This window comes from Cervus canadensis, chromosome 21 (genome assembly GCF_019320065.1).
Source record: "Cervus canadensis isolate Bull #8, Minnesota chromosome 21, ASM1932006v1, whole genome shotgun sequence".
In the NCBI taxonomy this organism is placed as follows: Eukaryota; Metazoa; Chordata; class Mammalia; order Artiodactyla; family Cervidae; genus Cervus; species Cervus canadensis.
Window position 1 is genome coordinate 28,415,362 of NC_057406.1, and position 16,967 is coordinate 28,432,328.

General features: G+C 41.3%; 1 protein-coding gene across 2 annotated transcripts in view; it reads left to right on the forward strand.

Moving 5' to 3' along the window:
- Positions 1-2,227: 2,227 nt before the first annotated feature.
- The window catches only part of AEBP2 (AE binding protein 2), a 67,036-nt gene continuing 52,296 nt past the window's right edge, over positions 2,228-16,967 (forward strand). Inside the window, exon 1 of one of the 2 annotated variants that reach the window (XM_043440159.1) lies at positions 2,228-3,101. In XM_043440159.1, coding sequence (XP_043296094.1) covers positions 2,446-3,101 — 656 coding nt within the window. In that variant the 5' untranslated portion in view covers positions 2,228-2,445. Of the gene's footprint in view, positions 3,102-3,323; positions 3,468-16,967 lie in introns of those variants that run through there. The other variant, XM_043440160.1, reaches the window with a different exon arrangement.

The following is a 16,967-nucleotide window of genomic DNA, read 5'->3' on the forward strand; positions in this document are numbered from 1 at the left end:
GTTTTCTGTGATCTCATCTTGAAGTCTTTTTCACTTTTGTAGCTTCATTTTCTCATGGTTAACAGTCACAAATTACATTTTTATGCTTTTCCAATGTCTCAGTCCTAGAATTCCCCCTCACACAGATTTCTAGTCTATTCAACCTTTAAGATCTGGCTCCATCGTAAATGTAGTGTATGTTACGTACACAACTGTTCAGATCCTACATTCTTCATGATGTTTTCCTTCAATAAGTTGGCCAAACTCAGCCAAAATCTCTAGGGCTTAATACAGTGCTTGGCACATACACTTAATACACACTTTTCAGTTAAACTGTGAGAGTTTTTAATTGACAACACAGGAGGATGAAAATACTTTCCCAGTCAATCTCAAAGAGTGGCTTTGAGGTTGAAATGTTTGTGGTTAGCCTTGTATGAGTGTTTTGAAGGTATCTGTGAGCCATAATCCCCCATGCTATTATTTATTATTTTTATTTTTACTTTCTTTTGAGGCAACATATGGAACACATAAAGCTATCCAAAGGCCTAAGACTGTAGACATAATGCTGGGGTATTCATGATGTATGAAGACTTTCTAAGATGTGTTTGAGCGCAGAGCCTGTTTTAAGACAATCAGTTCCCCGATTCTCCCTTCTCTTACACCTAGAATTGACCTGCCTGAAAATGTGCCTTGGGATTAGGTGTAAGGTGGACTCCTTTCCAGCGTCCCTTATCCTAAGTGACCCTTCCCTACTTTACAAAAGAAAGGCATAACTCTGCCTCACCCATCTTCCTAACCTACCTAGCAGGGTATGCAAAATCCTCCAGGACACCAGAAAAAGGAACAATTGAGTGGTGAATGAGAATGAGTAACACATCTTTTTACAAGTCAGGTGGTGTTCAGTTACTTGCTTTCAACAAGGTTGAAAGAACTTAGTCAGAGTTGTCAACGGGTAGATCATTAAAAGTATTTTTTCCTTGTTAGATCTTTATGTGTTTTTTCGGGGGACATATAATTTGGAAAGAGTTCAAAGAATCGAATTGCATTGCTCTGACAAAACTTCATTCATTCTCATGTACTTATTTATGTGAACAAGTTTTTTCAGCGCTTACATCCAAGGAATTAAAAGCTTGTAACTGAATGAAAGCATCTCATTTTCATTCTAGAAATACTCGTCCACTGATAAATAATCTAGCTTTTAAAAAAGTATTTAATTCCATCTCTGTAAGATGCATTGCCAACAAAATTCCAACTTTTGGGTTTAATATCTATTTGTAAATATTTGAAATATATTTGTTTTGATCAGTTGAAATAAGTCTTAAGAGTGTTTACGTGGGGCCTGCCCATGCCTTCCCCGTGGGGAAATCTCTCAGGAGATTTAGAAACAATCCTTGAATTTCAATTTCGATACACATTTTTTGTGTATGTAAGATGTGTACGGGAAATATATGATGATCAATAAAACAGTTCAAATATAAAATATGAGGATAAAATTCTGGAGGAAATGTAAAATGTAAATGAGCTCCAGAGGATAAAGAATGGAAATTGCCCAAGTATAAACGAGACTGTATTTTAAAAGATATTGGTGGGTATTAAATCCGTATGGAATTTAGGATTCATTGGTTGACTATATTTAAAAAAGTGTGACAGTCATAAAATATGAGGCTGGGAAAAAATGTGGATGTCACTTTAAACATGTGGATGTACGAAGATGCACAAAATCGTTTCAGAGAGCTCAAGAGCTAAAAAGTTTGAAGATCTTGCACACAGATGTTTGCTCTCAGACTGTGATTTAACCCGTCTTCGGGGTATTCGAACGTAGGTTAGATAAAAACCTGTGGCTCTGCGTCGCGCGTATGGATTCAGTACCTAGCACTGTATTATTTATTTTTACTTTTTCCTCCCCTCTCCTCTTAGACTGTCAGCTCTCTAGAGCCCAGGGACTTGTTCGATTCTTGGCTCAGCGCCCGTGCGCCGGGAACGCTCCCCAAACACCCCCGGAATGAATGACTCGATCGTGAGCCCTCGGGGCGGGGGCTGTTAGAATCGCCGTCCGGCGCTCAGCTTTTCGTTCCGCGTGTTCCGCCCGCCGCGCGGCTGGGGAAGGCGTGGGCAGGCCCCGCGGAAACTCTGAGTCCCGGCGGGTCGGGGCGGGGGCCCAGAGGGGGCGCGGCCGGGGGCGCGGGCGCGGAGCCCGCGGCCGAGGGGAGGTGCCACCGCGTGCCGCCGCGCAGGCGCGCAGCCGTCTCCGCGTGAGTGCGCGCAGTGGCGCGCCTGTCCCCGCGCGGGTTCCGTAGCGCGTGTGCAGGCTGACGCAGCTCGCGGGCCCTCCTCCCGCTCTGCCGCGGCGTCGGCCGAGTTTGGGGCGTTTGGGAGGGGGGCGAAGGAGCGAGAGTCGAGAGAGGGAGGCGGCGGCGGCGGCGGGGAGGCGGAGGAGCCGGAGGAGGAGGAGGAGCAGGCGCCGCCATGGCCGCCGCTCTCACCGACATGGCCGACCTGGAGGAGCTCTCCCGCCTGAGCCCTCTGCCCCCCGGCAGCCCCGGGTCGGCGGCGCGGGGCCGGGCTGAGCCCCCCGAGGAGGAGGAGGAGGAAGAAGAGGAGGAGGAGGCGGAGGCCGAGGCGGTGGCGGCGCTGCTGCTGAACGGCGGTGGGGGCGGCGGCGGAGTGGGGGGCGGCGAGGCGGAGACGATGTCGGAGCCGAGCCCCGAGAGCGCCAGCCAGGCCGGGGAGGACGAGGACGAGGAGGAGGACGACGACGAGGAGGAGGAGGAGGACGAGAGCAGCAGCGGCGGGGGCGAGGAGGAGAGCAGCGCCGAGAGCCTGGTGGGCAGCAGCAGCGGCGGGAGCAGCAGCGACGAGACGCGCTCGCTGAGCCCCGGCGCCGCCAGCAGCAGCAGCGGGGATGGGGACGGCAAGGAGGGCCTGGAGGAGCCCAAGGGACCGCGGGGCAGCCAGGGCGGCGGCGGGGGCGGCAGCAGCAGCAGCAGCGTCGTCTCCAGCGGCGGCGACGAGGGCTACGGGACCGGGGGAGGCGGAAGCAGCGCGACCTCCGGGGGCCGGCGAGGCAGCTTGGAGATGTCGTCGGATGGGGAACCCCTGAGCCGCATGGACTCGGAGGACAGGTCAGTGCCCCGAAGCGTTCCCCCGCTTCCCTTCCTCCTCTGGCGCTCCTGGGCCCCTCCGAGGGGGACTTTTCTGCCGAGAGTCCCCCCCTGTTCCCCGAATCCTCGGCCCCTCCCCCCCACCCCCCCCGGCTCTCAACTCGGAAACCTCTCCCGGCCGCCGCGCCCCTCTCGCTGCGGATAGCGGCTTCCAACTCTTCAAAACCCTTTTCCCCCCAACTCTCCTTTCCCCGCCCTCTTTCCCCCTCGGCTCTGCACTCCGTTCGGACCGAAGGACGGCTCCAACTCGGAAACCATCCCCAAAGTAGGCCCAGAACCTCCGGCGGAGCCGAAGAGGGCCTTGATGTACACACCTCGGTACACAAGGTTAGCTTCCCCGGGCGGTGTTGGCTAAGACTTGTCACAACTGTAACTGACAAGTGTTTTCCAACATGGCTGGTCTCGCCTGGATGTAAGAGAACTTCCTTGTTCAGGGAGGGGGACCCCAACCATCACTTTCTTTTACTTCAAAAAGAAAAAAGACTGTTCTTTGCTATTTGACTAGCGCTTCCAGAATTCCTCATGTGTGGTCATTAACCTGGTCTCCAAAATGATTTTAATAACTTCTCTTTATTTGGTTGGTGGTCAAACTGGGGAGAAAGTTCTCAAACTGTACACATCGTTGTGTAAGAGAATAATGAGTTGGTGTCGTTTAAGGTAACTTTACCGAGCCGAAGAGAGTTGGAATGGTAACCAAATGCAGTCTTAAGGTACAACATGTTAGTATGCGTTTTAAAATCTGTGTACACTAATGGTTCAACGTGAGTCGTGATTTTAGATGATAATATTTAAAGTCATGTTTTGGCGAGATTTCTGAAGGGATTAGTAGTAGTTTTCTAAAGCTTTTTAGAAAGAATGTGGAGACTAACAATAATGCGCTTCATTTTCTGGGGCTTTAAAATATTCATTGTTATGTTTCAGATGTTATTGTCATTACTTTTCATCTCCGGAAGATTTCATATTTTAACTGATTGGTTGTTAATGTATTTTATTTTGATAGAACAGAACCACGTCATGCGTATTGTATTGCATCTAAAGTGTAATAGCAATTATTTTGACCGTCTGCTAATGTTTGGATGAGCAGTAGAATTTTAACAATCGATGTTGGCTTGGATTTGAAAGTTTAAGTATTCTGAAATTCTAGGAATTCGATTGTTAACTGATAAAAATGAACACATTGGCTTATATTTAGTATTATGAGGAATTCACAGCCCTAAATATTTTGAAAATACAGCATCAAATTCTATATGACATTTATTTTAATATCTAAGGAAATAACCTTGAATGGGGTAAAATAAGACTGCAAACCTTTAAAAAAAATTGTCCTGAACTATGTAGGCAGGATAGGAAGGAGAATGTCTTTAAGAAAATTAATAATTGATGTGAACTGCCTAACGAAGCATGTGTTATTTGTCGTTTTACTGTATACGCCTTCATTGGTACCAGTAGATATTTAAAAGTTGACGTTAGTTCATACAATTCAGCGTCTTCCACAGTTGTTCCGTTTACCTAGCATATACACGTAAACACACATACTTGCCTAGTAGTACTGCAGGATTTAAATGTGCCAATCATTTCGTTTTCACAACTCTGGTGCAGGACTTAAACAGAGAAGAAGCAAGTTAAGTGTCTTACTCAAAACAGTAACTATGGAATGGAAGTGGTGGAGCTGGATCTGAACAAAGGTTCTCAAGTCCCTTGCTAGTTCCACTTCACCAGAGTTAGAATTATTCTCTTTAAATAAGCTACGAGCAGTACGTGCCAGGTTTTTGGTTTTTTCGTTTTTTAAATGTAATGTCTATCTACTGTGTCATTTTAGGAGACTATGAATAGTTGGTCCAGTAATACTTCAGCAAGTGGAGTTTTGACGTAATTTTTGTTAGATACTCACTTGAATGTGTAATTCTTACCTCATTTCAGAGTAAGGAATAAGATACTGGTGCCACAAGTCCAAATAAGGTTAAAATTTGATAAAAAGGCATACTTGCTTTTCTGGATGCTTAAATATTAGAGACTACAAGATGCTGGAATCTTTTTACCATTAGAGGGTAATGAATTTATCACTTGTGTGAAAAAAACCTTATATTATTAGTGAAACTGGTTGTGATCTTCATAATATTAACTGTGAAATGCCCCCTCCTTTGCCTTTCAGTTTCTTTTTTTTGAGAGTTATTTTAAGTTTGCAAAGGATTTATAATTCTTATAAACTGCCATGCAGATTACATCAATCTGTGGATTTTATAGATTGATTTCATGGTAGGAAGTCTTTATATTTGTAACTGATGGAAGGATATCGTGGTTTTAAAGTGCTTTTTAAAAACATGAGGCATTCCTGTTGCAAAGATTTTATTATTATTAGAATTTACTCATTTTTGTTAGAATGTCTGTTGAGCTTTCACTTTGAAATAAGATTATACTTTTGAGTTTATGTAACATTCTTTAGAACTTGTTGAAATATCTTAAATATTTTTAACTTTTAAGTGCTTCTTTTGAAGAAAGAACTAACTATAAAGATCTGGATATAAAGCTTGTGATCCAAGGAGTCAGTTTACAACACATATTTGAAGTGTTGTGAAAATGATTAATTTATAAAGTGATTAAGTCACACGGTACCAAAAACATTGTTTTCCCCAGGAGAAAGTTATTCAGAACCAGCGTTAAGTGTACTGATGTTTATTTTGGTAAGATTAGGAAACCTTAAAGTTGATAGATAGTTTACTCTTAACTCGGTTATAAAGATAATGGAATTTTCTTTGGGGAGAATATTTAGCTGTGTGAGGCCACTAAAAACTAGCTTTTATTTTACTTTGAATCTAAGCTTAAGTACTTTTTAAAAAGTTACCACCTTTTAAGTTAATTTCAGAGCCTAAGTTGACTTTTAAGTAGAATTTTAGAACTTAAAATGCCTGTGAAATTTTTTTTAGTGTAAAAGTTAGTTTTAGCTATTGAATCAGATTATACATGAAAATATTTTTAGTTGCTTGTCTGTATAAGTGAATTGATAATAACAGCCTGTATTTTGTGGTTATTTTTCTCTCTTCTGTATTATGGTTTTTCCTCCCCAGCTAGAATATAAGGTATGACTTATTTTGAAAAAGCCGCTTTTATCAGCCTTTCTAGGTAAAGTCAGATGTCAAGGGATGGGTGCATTTGTAAGGATAGAGTGATAGGGAACTGCATTTAGTGTGAAGCTTAATGATCAGCATAGACTACAGGCCCTTACTGTTTTGAGAATTAACATTTGGATTCCCAGCCTTATGGGTTGCAGATTTTGAGGTATAATTAAGATCGTTTTGACACTGGGAAAACAGGGTTATGTTGTCCACGTTCCCAGTATTGGGAAGATTTTTTTCTAGTATGGAGGCTAAACTTTTAAATTGGATTAATACTAGAAGGCTTCATGCTGAGGTTATCATCAAGATTATTAAGGCTCTGTATGGATGAGGCAGTCAAATACTGAGAAAAGTATTTTGCTCACTTTCAACTCTGAAGCAGCTGCTCATAGTCTGTCCGGAACCACTTTTAAGCTACCTTTTAGTTTTGACTAAATTCAGAGAAGAGCTGCTAACAAGTCTCAGTTTTCATTGATTATGTATTGTAATTCTCAGTTAAGGAAGGTATGACTCTGTGCTTAAAAAGTAAACAACAATAGAGCTACAGCTTTCAGGATTGAACTTATATGAAAAGATTCAAGGGAACCATTTTACTTTTAAGAAACTTTGAGGCTATTTCATTGGGTCAGTTAGGAAATCTTGTGTGTATGCTAGTTTGTTAGCAAGCTTAGGTATTTACCATGTGCAGGAAGGACTCCATTGGATATGGTGAGAGATAGACAAAATGCTTCCCTCTCAACCATCTTGCATATTGCTCTGAAACTTTTAATTAGCACAAACTTTGATGCCAAACAAAGTTAGCGATTTCACACCTTGACTATTGTGTTAGCTATTTATTGCTGTCTAACAAATATGCTCCAAATTTAGCAACTTAAAGAAACAAACATTTATTATCACTTGTGGTTTATAAAAGTCAAGAATGGAGCTACTTAGCTGGGTGTTTCTGGCTCAGTCTCCTATTGTAGCGAAAGTGTTGGCCAGCACTGCAGTCATCTGAAGGCTTGACTGGGGCTGGAAACCGGCTCACTTACATAGCTTTTGGCAGGAGGCCTCTGTTACTCACCAAGTCAGTATCTCTATAAGGCTACTTGTGTGTTCTTAGGACCTAGCAACTAGCTTCCTCAGAGCAAGTCTTCTGAGAGAAAGAGAGCCAAGGATTTTATGACCTAAATGTACCTGCTCATATTTTCTTCATACATCTTTACTTAGCAGATAACATTTCCCCCACTTTTCTTTTTATTCATACTATGATACAAAATAATTGCTTCAAATTTTTGTTGATGGAGACAGCCTTTCAAAACCCATCAAAATACCATGACAAATTCTTTCCAGGTCCTTTTAAACTTGATACTAATTCCTTCTTCCTTTTAATTAAAAGGAAATATGGTCTTCCTTTTAATTAAAAGTAAATGTGGTCTTTTAATTAAAAGGATATATGGTATTGCTTTTAGTACCATATTTGTATTTCTTCTCTGCTTTTTCCTCCCAGTTTGTGGCTCTGTTCTATATAGATGGGAGGATGTAGAATATTGCAACCTGAAGAGCCTGTAATCAAGAGGCAAAGGATAAGATTCAAATCTTAGTCTTGCTAACATCTTTGACCCTTAATTCCTTAAGGTTTACATGAGTTTCTATTAAGGAGCCCTGTCGACTGTTGTGAAGAAGACCTCTTATTTGGATGCTTTGCTTCATCCTTTTTGTTGTAACATGGTAGTTTTGAGAGCAGGGACAGTTTAGCTCATTTCCATCTTTGTAGTATCTAACAGTACATGCTTACAGTGCGTACTCAGTTATTAGAATTAAACTGAAATACCAGCAGTAGAATTTGTATAAGAAAGACTATAAAGTGAGGGCCAGGAATTGATGCCTTTGGTTGGATTATTGTGTTTGGTATAGTGATTTAAGGCCAGCTTTTCTCTGGGGGCATACTCTAGTAAGGTCAGTGAGATTGAATGGAAAATTTTATGTGGATGTTTCTCTGAGAAGATGTCACTAGTTTTTATCAGTCTCAGAAGTGTCTGGTCTAAGCTAAGAACTGTCAGTTTAGATAGAGGCAATCCAGAGGTGCCTAATAAATACTTTTTAAATGATTGGAAACTCTGTAAATTTCTGTAAAGAGCATATTTACAATATAAGTTGATAGGAAAATCCAAAATGGATAGGCATTTGGGCTTTTTTGTTTTTATTTTAACCACTGTTTAGAAGCATTTATAGTAGAAAAATGCCCAACGTTTTATCACAGGCAAATGGACAAATGGAAAATTTGAAGTTAATGAGAGAAGGATAGCGAGAGATGTGGTTAAGAGTACACCATGAGTCAGAACGCTTGGATTTGAATTCTGGCTGTCACTGAAGCGGGGTGACCGTGGGACAGTCATTTAGGTTATTCAGGTTTCTTATCTGCAGAAGAGGGATATTAATAGTTCCTTTCCTGTCAGGTGGTTGTGGGGATTACATGTACTGTATTTGGCACACACTTTACTAAGCATTTATTACGTGATAGGTAGGTATTTAGTCCACAGATGTAGGCAGAAGCCCCATTATGTGGGTACTATTCTAGGTGTTGGTACACACGGCAGTGACTGAAACAAAGCACTTGACCTCATGGGCGGGGGACGGACTGTGCGTTTGAGCCAATTTTAGCTAAGCTAACATTGGTCTCTTGTTGAAGCAGTTTAAGATCTGAAATGCCAAAAAGTACTATGCTGTTGTTTAGTTGATCAGTTGTGTCCGACTCTTTGCAACCCCATGGACTGTAGCTTGCCAGGCTCCTCTCTCCATGGGATTTTCCAGGCAAGAAGACTGGAGTGTGTTGCCATTTCCTTCTCCTGGGGATCTTTCCCAGCCAGGGATCAAACCCGCATCTAAGGTGGATTTTTTTTTTTTTTTTTTAACCACTGAGCCGCCTAGGAAGCCATACCTAATTATGCGCAGTGCTCAGTCATGTCAGACTTTTTGCAGCCCTATGGCTCCTCTGTCCTTGGAATATTTCAGGCAAGAATACTGGAGTGGGTTGCCATTTCCTCCTCCAGGAGATCTTCCCGACCCAGGGATGGAACTTGTGTCTTCCCTTGTATTGGCAGGTGCATTCTATCATTGAGCCACGTGGGAAGCCCCCAAAAGTACTAAACAAGCTGTTAAATGTGTGGCATGTTATCTGTAAATGAACGCTTCAGAAACTTGCAAAAGGATATGCCATATCAAAAGATTTTATTACAAAATCTGCATCTTAATCATTTAATATATATGGTTGACCTAAAAGGCTTCTTAATGCCTTCCATTTTTAATAGTTTTTTAATATGTAACACTGTTGATCTATTACTAAAAGGTTTTCAGATATGTTTTCTAGTAATGGTAATGGGTTTGCAGTTAATTTTACCACAGGTTGAGTTCATTTTTGTGACTGATAGTATACACTTGTGGAAATAATAATGACATTGACCTTAGAACTAACTGAACAGTTTTGGGCCTGGATAGGAAATCAGGTGGATGTTTGGATGCTTAAAAAATCTTTGTGGAGCGTTGACTGATGGTTGGCATTGAACCCTGTTTAGTGATAAGAAATATACATGTGTTGTCTTCCCATTTGGTTAGTTTTTAAAGAGACTAAAAAGACGAAATTGTTTGTGACACAGTATACAAAGTTAAAGCTGTAGAGGGCTTCCCTGGTGGTACAGTGGTGAAGAATGTGCCTGCCAGTGCAGGGGACACAGGTTTGATACCTGGTCTGGGAAGATACCACATGCTGCAGAGCAACTAAGCCCATTCACCACAAGGAAGAGTAGCTTCCGCTCGCTGGGACTAGAGAAAGCCCTTGCGCAGCAACAGAGACCCAGGGCAACCAAAAATAAATAAATAAAATGGTGATATTTAAAAGAAAAAAGCCAGAACTGTAGAGTATGATAGTCGATAACTAAAGTTTTGATGGGAGAAAGGGACTGGATTTTAGGGTTAGTTGAGTGATGAAAAGGAAATTTCTAGAAAGCTGAAATGAAACATAGGAAGGAAAGGCCTAGCATATTCAGGAAACTTCCTGCCGAGACAAGAGGTTCCACATTGAAAACTGGGAAGTAGTCAACGGGACAAGTGTGGCCTTTTGTGCCAACACAGGTGTGCCCAGCTTTCCCACTGTAGGTTGGTGAATTGGTTTCTTTGGCTCTCCCCGACTTCTGTTTTTGTAACTCCTAGCAGTGACCAGGTTTTTACTTCTCCCTCTCCCTGATTCTTTGTTAGATTCATAGTGCTAGCTCTCCAAGTTCTGCATTGCCCTTCTCACAGCCTGAGCGATGGTTTACTGCCTGTCGCTCTTGTGAGAGTGTGTGCTCCTTGAGAAGGGAACCGCGTCTGTTCTGATCACTGCTCTAGCTGCATTACCTGCACAGTGCCTAACACTTATTGTAGGTATTTTAAAATGTATTTTGGACTAATGATGAAACTGTGTTACAGGAAAATTAATCACACGTGGCAAAGATAGAGAAAGAAAGCTTGGGAGCTGGGAGACCAATTAGGAGGTAGAAGGAATAGTACAGGTGTGAAGTGAAGAGAATTTGAGCGGGGGTCAAGTTGGGGAAAAAGTCACACTTGGGAAACTGAATTAAAGGAAAGAAAACCTAATCTCTTGAGTGATGAATAAGAGAAATAGTGTTACTATTTCTGAGTAAAAAGTTTTTTTCCTTGAGGATTTTATTGGAACAATACCTTAACTGTATTTTTCTAGACACATCTATCACTGAAACAATGAAAGGAACATTGGGTAGTGAAAGAGCATGAATCCGTAAGTCAGAAAGCCTTGGTCTTAATAATTTATCTTCTCAGAAGTTGTTTCCTTACCTTTCCAAATAGGAGACATATCTTAGTGTTATGATTAAGTGAGATGGAATATGTAAAGGGCCTAGGGCTGTGATTAATTCATATTGTCATTTATCCTCCCATTTCTCCTGTGTAAAATGTGGAAAGAATACTCCAGTGAGAATAATCAGTGTTGTAGCTCTGGCGTTACTAGAGACTGCCTGCAGGAAATCTGGCAGTTGATTTCATTTCTCTGAACTTCAGTTTGACTCTTTTCCTTGGAAGCGAGGGTTTTGGACTAAACAATAAAAAGTGGTTTGGAACTCAGATATGGTTTGGCAAGTGCTCTAAATGGAAGTCAGGAGATGAATATAATAACTCTTGTCTTGATTAGGTCTTACCTTGAACAATTTCTCAGGCAAACTATCCCCAATACTTGGTTAGACTCATGGTCCATTTCAAATTCTGCATTAGCCGTATCACAATGGAGTATTATTTACTGTTCATCTCTTGCTAGAATGTGTGCTCCCTGAGAATAGGAAACTGTTAATATATCCTCTATGTGTCTGTATTTCCTATCCTTTAGACAAACCCAGAATATTGTAGGTGTGTCTTTGCTGTATCCAAGATCTCAAAGATACTCTAGGTTCTTCTGGGTTCAAAAGTCACCATAATTCTAATTCATATTTATGGTGTTGTTTTGAAGTATCCAGTTGTGTTTTCTTCTCTAGGCTATAATATTTTAAAATCAGGTCCTATTTATCTTTATACTTCCAGAACTTAGCTATGCTATACTCACATGTCACACTCTTTGTGTAAAGTCACTCATTAATTGGTTGAATTCAGCTGATTGTGGGTGATGTTTAGTCGCTAAGTCGTTTGTGACTCTGTGACCCCATGGACTATAGTGTGCCAGGTTCCTTTGTCCACAGGGTGTCCCAGGCAAGAATATGGGAGTGGGTTGCCATTTCCTTCCTAAAGGGATCTTCCCCACCAAGGGATCGAACCTGCGTCTCTGCAGGTGGATTCTTTACTGCTGAGCCAGCAGGGAAGCCCAGCTGTGGGTGTACATATTTCTTCTTTGTTGCTGTCATTAGTGTGGCTGCAGGAAACAAGGAGAAGAACCATTCTGTACCTTATGTCTTCCCCCAGTTCCTTTTAATCAAGTCAGTTCAGTCACTCAGTCATGTTTGACTCTTTGCGACTGCATGGACTGCAGCACTCAGGCCAGATTTCCTGTCCATCACCAACTCCTAGAGCTTGCTCAGACTCATGTCCATCGAGTCAGTGATGCCATCCAACCATCTCATCCTCTTGTCCTCTTCTCCTCCTGTCTTCAGTCTTTCCCAGCATCAGGTTCTTTTCCAAAAAGTTGGCTCTTTGCATCAGGTGGCCAAAGTATTGGAGCTTCAGCATCGGTCCTTCCAATGAATATTCAGTTCCTTTTAATAGCGTAAGCGAAAACAGTATTTGAAAAAAGTTGTGATTATTTGAATAGTTTTAAAAAAGCAGGATTCCCAAACTTATATTTTGTTTCTCAGGAGAAAAAAAATAGATCGACACACTGTTTTAGAATAAAACCACTATTGATTGTCTAGTTTGCTTAAGAATCTGAGGCTTGAGCTTATTGAAAGGATTTGATGAAGTTCACTGCATCCACATAGTTCCCTGAAGCCGTGATTAAGTTCATAGCTTCCCTGGTGGCTCAGATGGTAAAGCGTCTGCCTGCAATGCAGGAGACCTGGGTTCAGTCCCTGGGTCGGGAAGATCCCCTGGAGAAGGAAATGGCAACCCACTCCAGTACTCTTGCCTGGAAAATCCCATGGATCAAGGAGCCTGGTAGGCTACAGTCCATGGGATCGCAAAGAGTCTGACACGACTGAGCAACTTCACGTTGTTTCTTTCATAACTGCATCCACATAACCAGTGAAGTGAGAAAGTACACACAGGCTATATCCTGCCCAGAGTCACACAGCCCCTGGAGCAGGCCGGCGGTCCTGGCTCTGGGTGGGGTCTTAGCTGTTACACTGCCTGTAGGACTTGTTTTAACAGCTTTGACCAGGGAAGCTTAACTAAAAGTTGGTGGCTCTTTTAATATTCATCCTGTCTTTTTTGCAGAGTGTCTTCTGTGCTTGAGCTCATTTACATTTCTGGGCTTTAGTCTCTCTTTGTAATTATATAGTTAGACTTTGTAACCTAGATTCCTTATAAGACTATGAAATACAGGAGTTAATTTTTTTTCACGAGTTGATTTTTTTTGAAATGTTGTTGTTACTCGGTTTTTAGGGGAATAGAGTCTTTATTGACATTTTTTCTTTAATTGTAACACTTTGCAAAGTCCTTGACTTGTTTTCTGGTTTTGGTTTATATTTCAAGTTTCTAGAAAGATAAAGTATTAAACCAATTAGAGAAAACAAAGATTTTAGATGGGTATTAGTATTTCTTAGTAAATACACTTCCTAGTTCATTTCTTTCTTTTCATTTTTTTAACATTTCCCTTTTATGTCCTGCTTTATTTGTTTATGCCTGTGCTGGGCTTTCATTGCGGTGCTGGCTTCTCTGTAGCTGAGGCGGCAGCAGCTGCTCTGCAGTTGGGGTGCACGGCCCCTCACTGCGGTGGCTTCAGGAGCTGTGGCACCGGGGTCGGTGGGTGCAGCGTGTCGGCTTTAGGGCACAGGCTCGGCTGTGTGGTGCAGGGGCTTCGCTGCTCCTCGGCGTGTGGGATCTTCCCAGACCAGGCATCACACCCATGCCTCCTGCTTCCCAGACCAGGCATCACACCCATGCCAGTAGATTGTTTATTACTCAGCCACCAGGGAAGCCCACTAACTAGTTCATTTCTAAGTTCTAAAATGTTTGTCATTACTTTTTATAAATACTTGTTAAAGTACTGAGGGTGGGATGAATGAGCAGTAGACTTTTTAGTGATTTAACTTGCTGTTAGCAGTCATTCAAACATGTCTTTTGAGGTGTTGAACTCTACTGTAGTCGTTCTTAGGCTGAAATCATCTGATAAAATCATTTTCATGATTTAACACTAAACACAAAATGAATATGTGATTGCTTTTGTCTAAAATGAGTGTTGTTTTTCATAGCAGATTTTTTAATATATCATTGTGTGTAGACATTTTTTTGGAAACCTTTTTAAGAAGGTAAAAGATAACTGTTAGTATAATTTTATTGAACTAAAAGTGTTTCTAGTATTACAGTTTTTCTGAAGATAATTGCTTGCTGATGTCTTAAGCTGGATGAAAAATGTGGGTGGAGTAATCTTAAAGGGCAATAGACTAGAGATGAGAAACAATTGAAAATAATGTGCAGAGTGCATGGTGGTGATACAAGATGTAATGTCTTGTTTTCCATGAACTATATTTCATCATCGTTGCATAAAGTCCCTTTTGGCCAATTTGGTGAATACTGCTGGATCTTGGGGAAAAATCTTTTGTCTTTATTCAGAGAAATAATTGTGGGGATAGAGAGTAGTCTTTTTCTTGATTAGAAAAATCCATTTAGCTTTTTAAATTACAGTGATAATAGCTTGTAATTACAGTAATAATAGTAATAATAATATCTTGGTGTTGGCCAATGATTTTGTGTGCCTCTAATTAATTTTTATGATTATCTCAGTGTGACAAAGCCATATATTTTACTTGCCTTAAAACGCCTACTTAAATTTGTGACTAAAATGTGAGCATTTCCCGTGTGCAAGGCACCAGCTAGGTTTAGTAGTTCAACCTGAAGAAGAGGTTTATAGGTGACTGACTCATCGTATACAGATCAACCAGATCTTCCACCTTAGGTGAGGAGGAGAGACCTTAGGGAAGTTTGACCTGAGCATGTATAGCATGTAAAATAAACGAGGCACTTACCTTTACTTTTTACCCCCTAAATTGCTTCTGAGTTTAAAGCTGTGAAAGCCTACAGGACCATGGCAATTTGAAAGGCAAAACCAAGCAGTCTTAGAGAAATTAGATGTGGTCTATATTCCTTAATTCTGGTTAAGACTGATCTCATAACCTACTGTTTGTTTTTTATATGTGAAAACTAAAGTGACCACTTCTTTGTACCTGGAGCAAGTATTTTGGAGTTGAATTTTACACTGATGTTGTTAGGTTCATGATCTGGTTCTGTGGGCTACGATCTAGGTTTGGGACACGGTCTATGTGAGAATAGTGTTGCTTTCTATGACTGACCTTGAGTTAATTTTTTTTTGTGTGTGTGTAATAAAGTTTTATTGAAGTATAAAGGAGATAGAGAAAGCTTCTGACATAGGCATCAGAAGGGGGCAAAAGAGTACCCGTTTGCTAGTGTTAGCAATGGAGTTATATACTCTCCAATGAATCCAAAGAATGTCTGGAGGCTACAAAGACCTCACCAGACCCACTCCCATAATTTACATTTTAAGATAACAGAGTTGGCCAGAAGGTTTAATCCAAAGATTGTCCTCAGGCAAGATACATCCTTGTAAAGACCAGACCTACTCCCATAATTTATGTTTTAAAATAACAGAATTAGCCAGAGGGTTTAATCCAAAGACTGTCCTCAGGCAGGATACATTATTGTTTTATAATCCTAAGGAAGGTAGAGGAAAAAAAGTAAAAGTTTGTCCTTTTTTCCTCCTTGAATATCCCAGACCTCTCTCTCCTTGGGGACCCCTAGACTTCTTAGCAACCTGCCTAGGAAATGACTCTCTCATTCCCCCCTTTTCTTTTAGGAGAATTATGTTGCCTAGGGAAAAGGGGCGTCATTTTCATTCCACAACTGCTTCCGAGCTGACAAGGGGCGTTGTCCCTAAATTGGTGAGGCAACATATTGTCCTAATCCTCATAGTGAGGATGTCTGATCCAGGGGCCCCAAGTAATAGTTGGAGGAGGCTGTGGACTCATAGGAGCTCGGACAACTATTTGTAAATTAAAAGCTTTTAGATGGTTAGAAAACCCCATTATACAGTTACAGATGTAAGGCAAAATAGTTATTAAACCAAGTTAAAATCAAAATGAAAAGTCACATTATGTCCATAGTTACAGTCCATCTTAAGGTTGTTAGATGTCATCAGTTTAAGAAGAGGCTTCACATGTGATTGTTGAAGGTATTTGCAGACTTGGAGAAAGTCCTTTCCTTGAAGTGCAGATGTCCACCATGGGACGCCTTTCACGGATGAAGAGGGGAGTGCTCCGCAGACCCAGCAGTTAGACCGATTGTGGAATGCAGCATAGGAGTGAGCCCAGGACAGGAAGGCATTGTCTTGAGGATCAAACGGCAGACTCGGGATTTCTGGAGTCAGCAGAAGTAGGCTCACATAGATTATCAGGCCCATCTTGTCCTGAAGGATCCCGGACCAGCCCCCAAGATGAAAGGTTGTTGCTGAACGATGAGACGCAGGATTCTTGGCCTCTGGAGGAGATGAATTCAATCCGGGACCAGAGACGAGGCTGGATCGCTCAGAGCTTTTGTGTAATAAAGTTTTATTAAATTATAAAGGAGATAGAGAAAGCTTCTGACATAGGCATCAGAAGGGGGCAAAAGAGTACCCCCTTGAGTTAATTTTTTTATGAAGCTAATTGACTTGTAGAAATCAAATTTAATACATCATCTTGTTAGTAAAACCATCTGTTCAAATGAGGCAAATTACATGTAGATGCTAAATATTTGTGTTTGTATGCACTGGAGATACAAAAGCAAAGAAATAGTTTCCTGTGGGTACACACCAGCTGAAACTGTCACCTTATCTTGATGTGTAATATAGGCAACATTTCAATATTTCTGAAATCAGTAATTGACACATTTTTCCTTCATATAAATGTAACATTGTTTGGCATTAGTGCTTTGGACAAGTCACATAATTTTTGTGTCTCTATCTGCTCAGTCTTTTTGCTCAGCCTCTTTTATCTGTAAGATGAGGCTACTCATACTTGAATATTAGTAA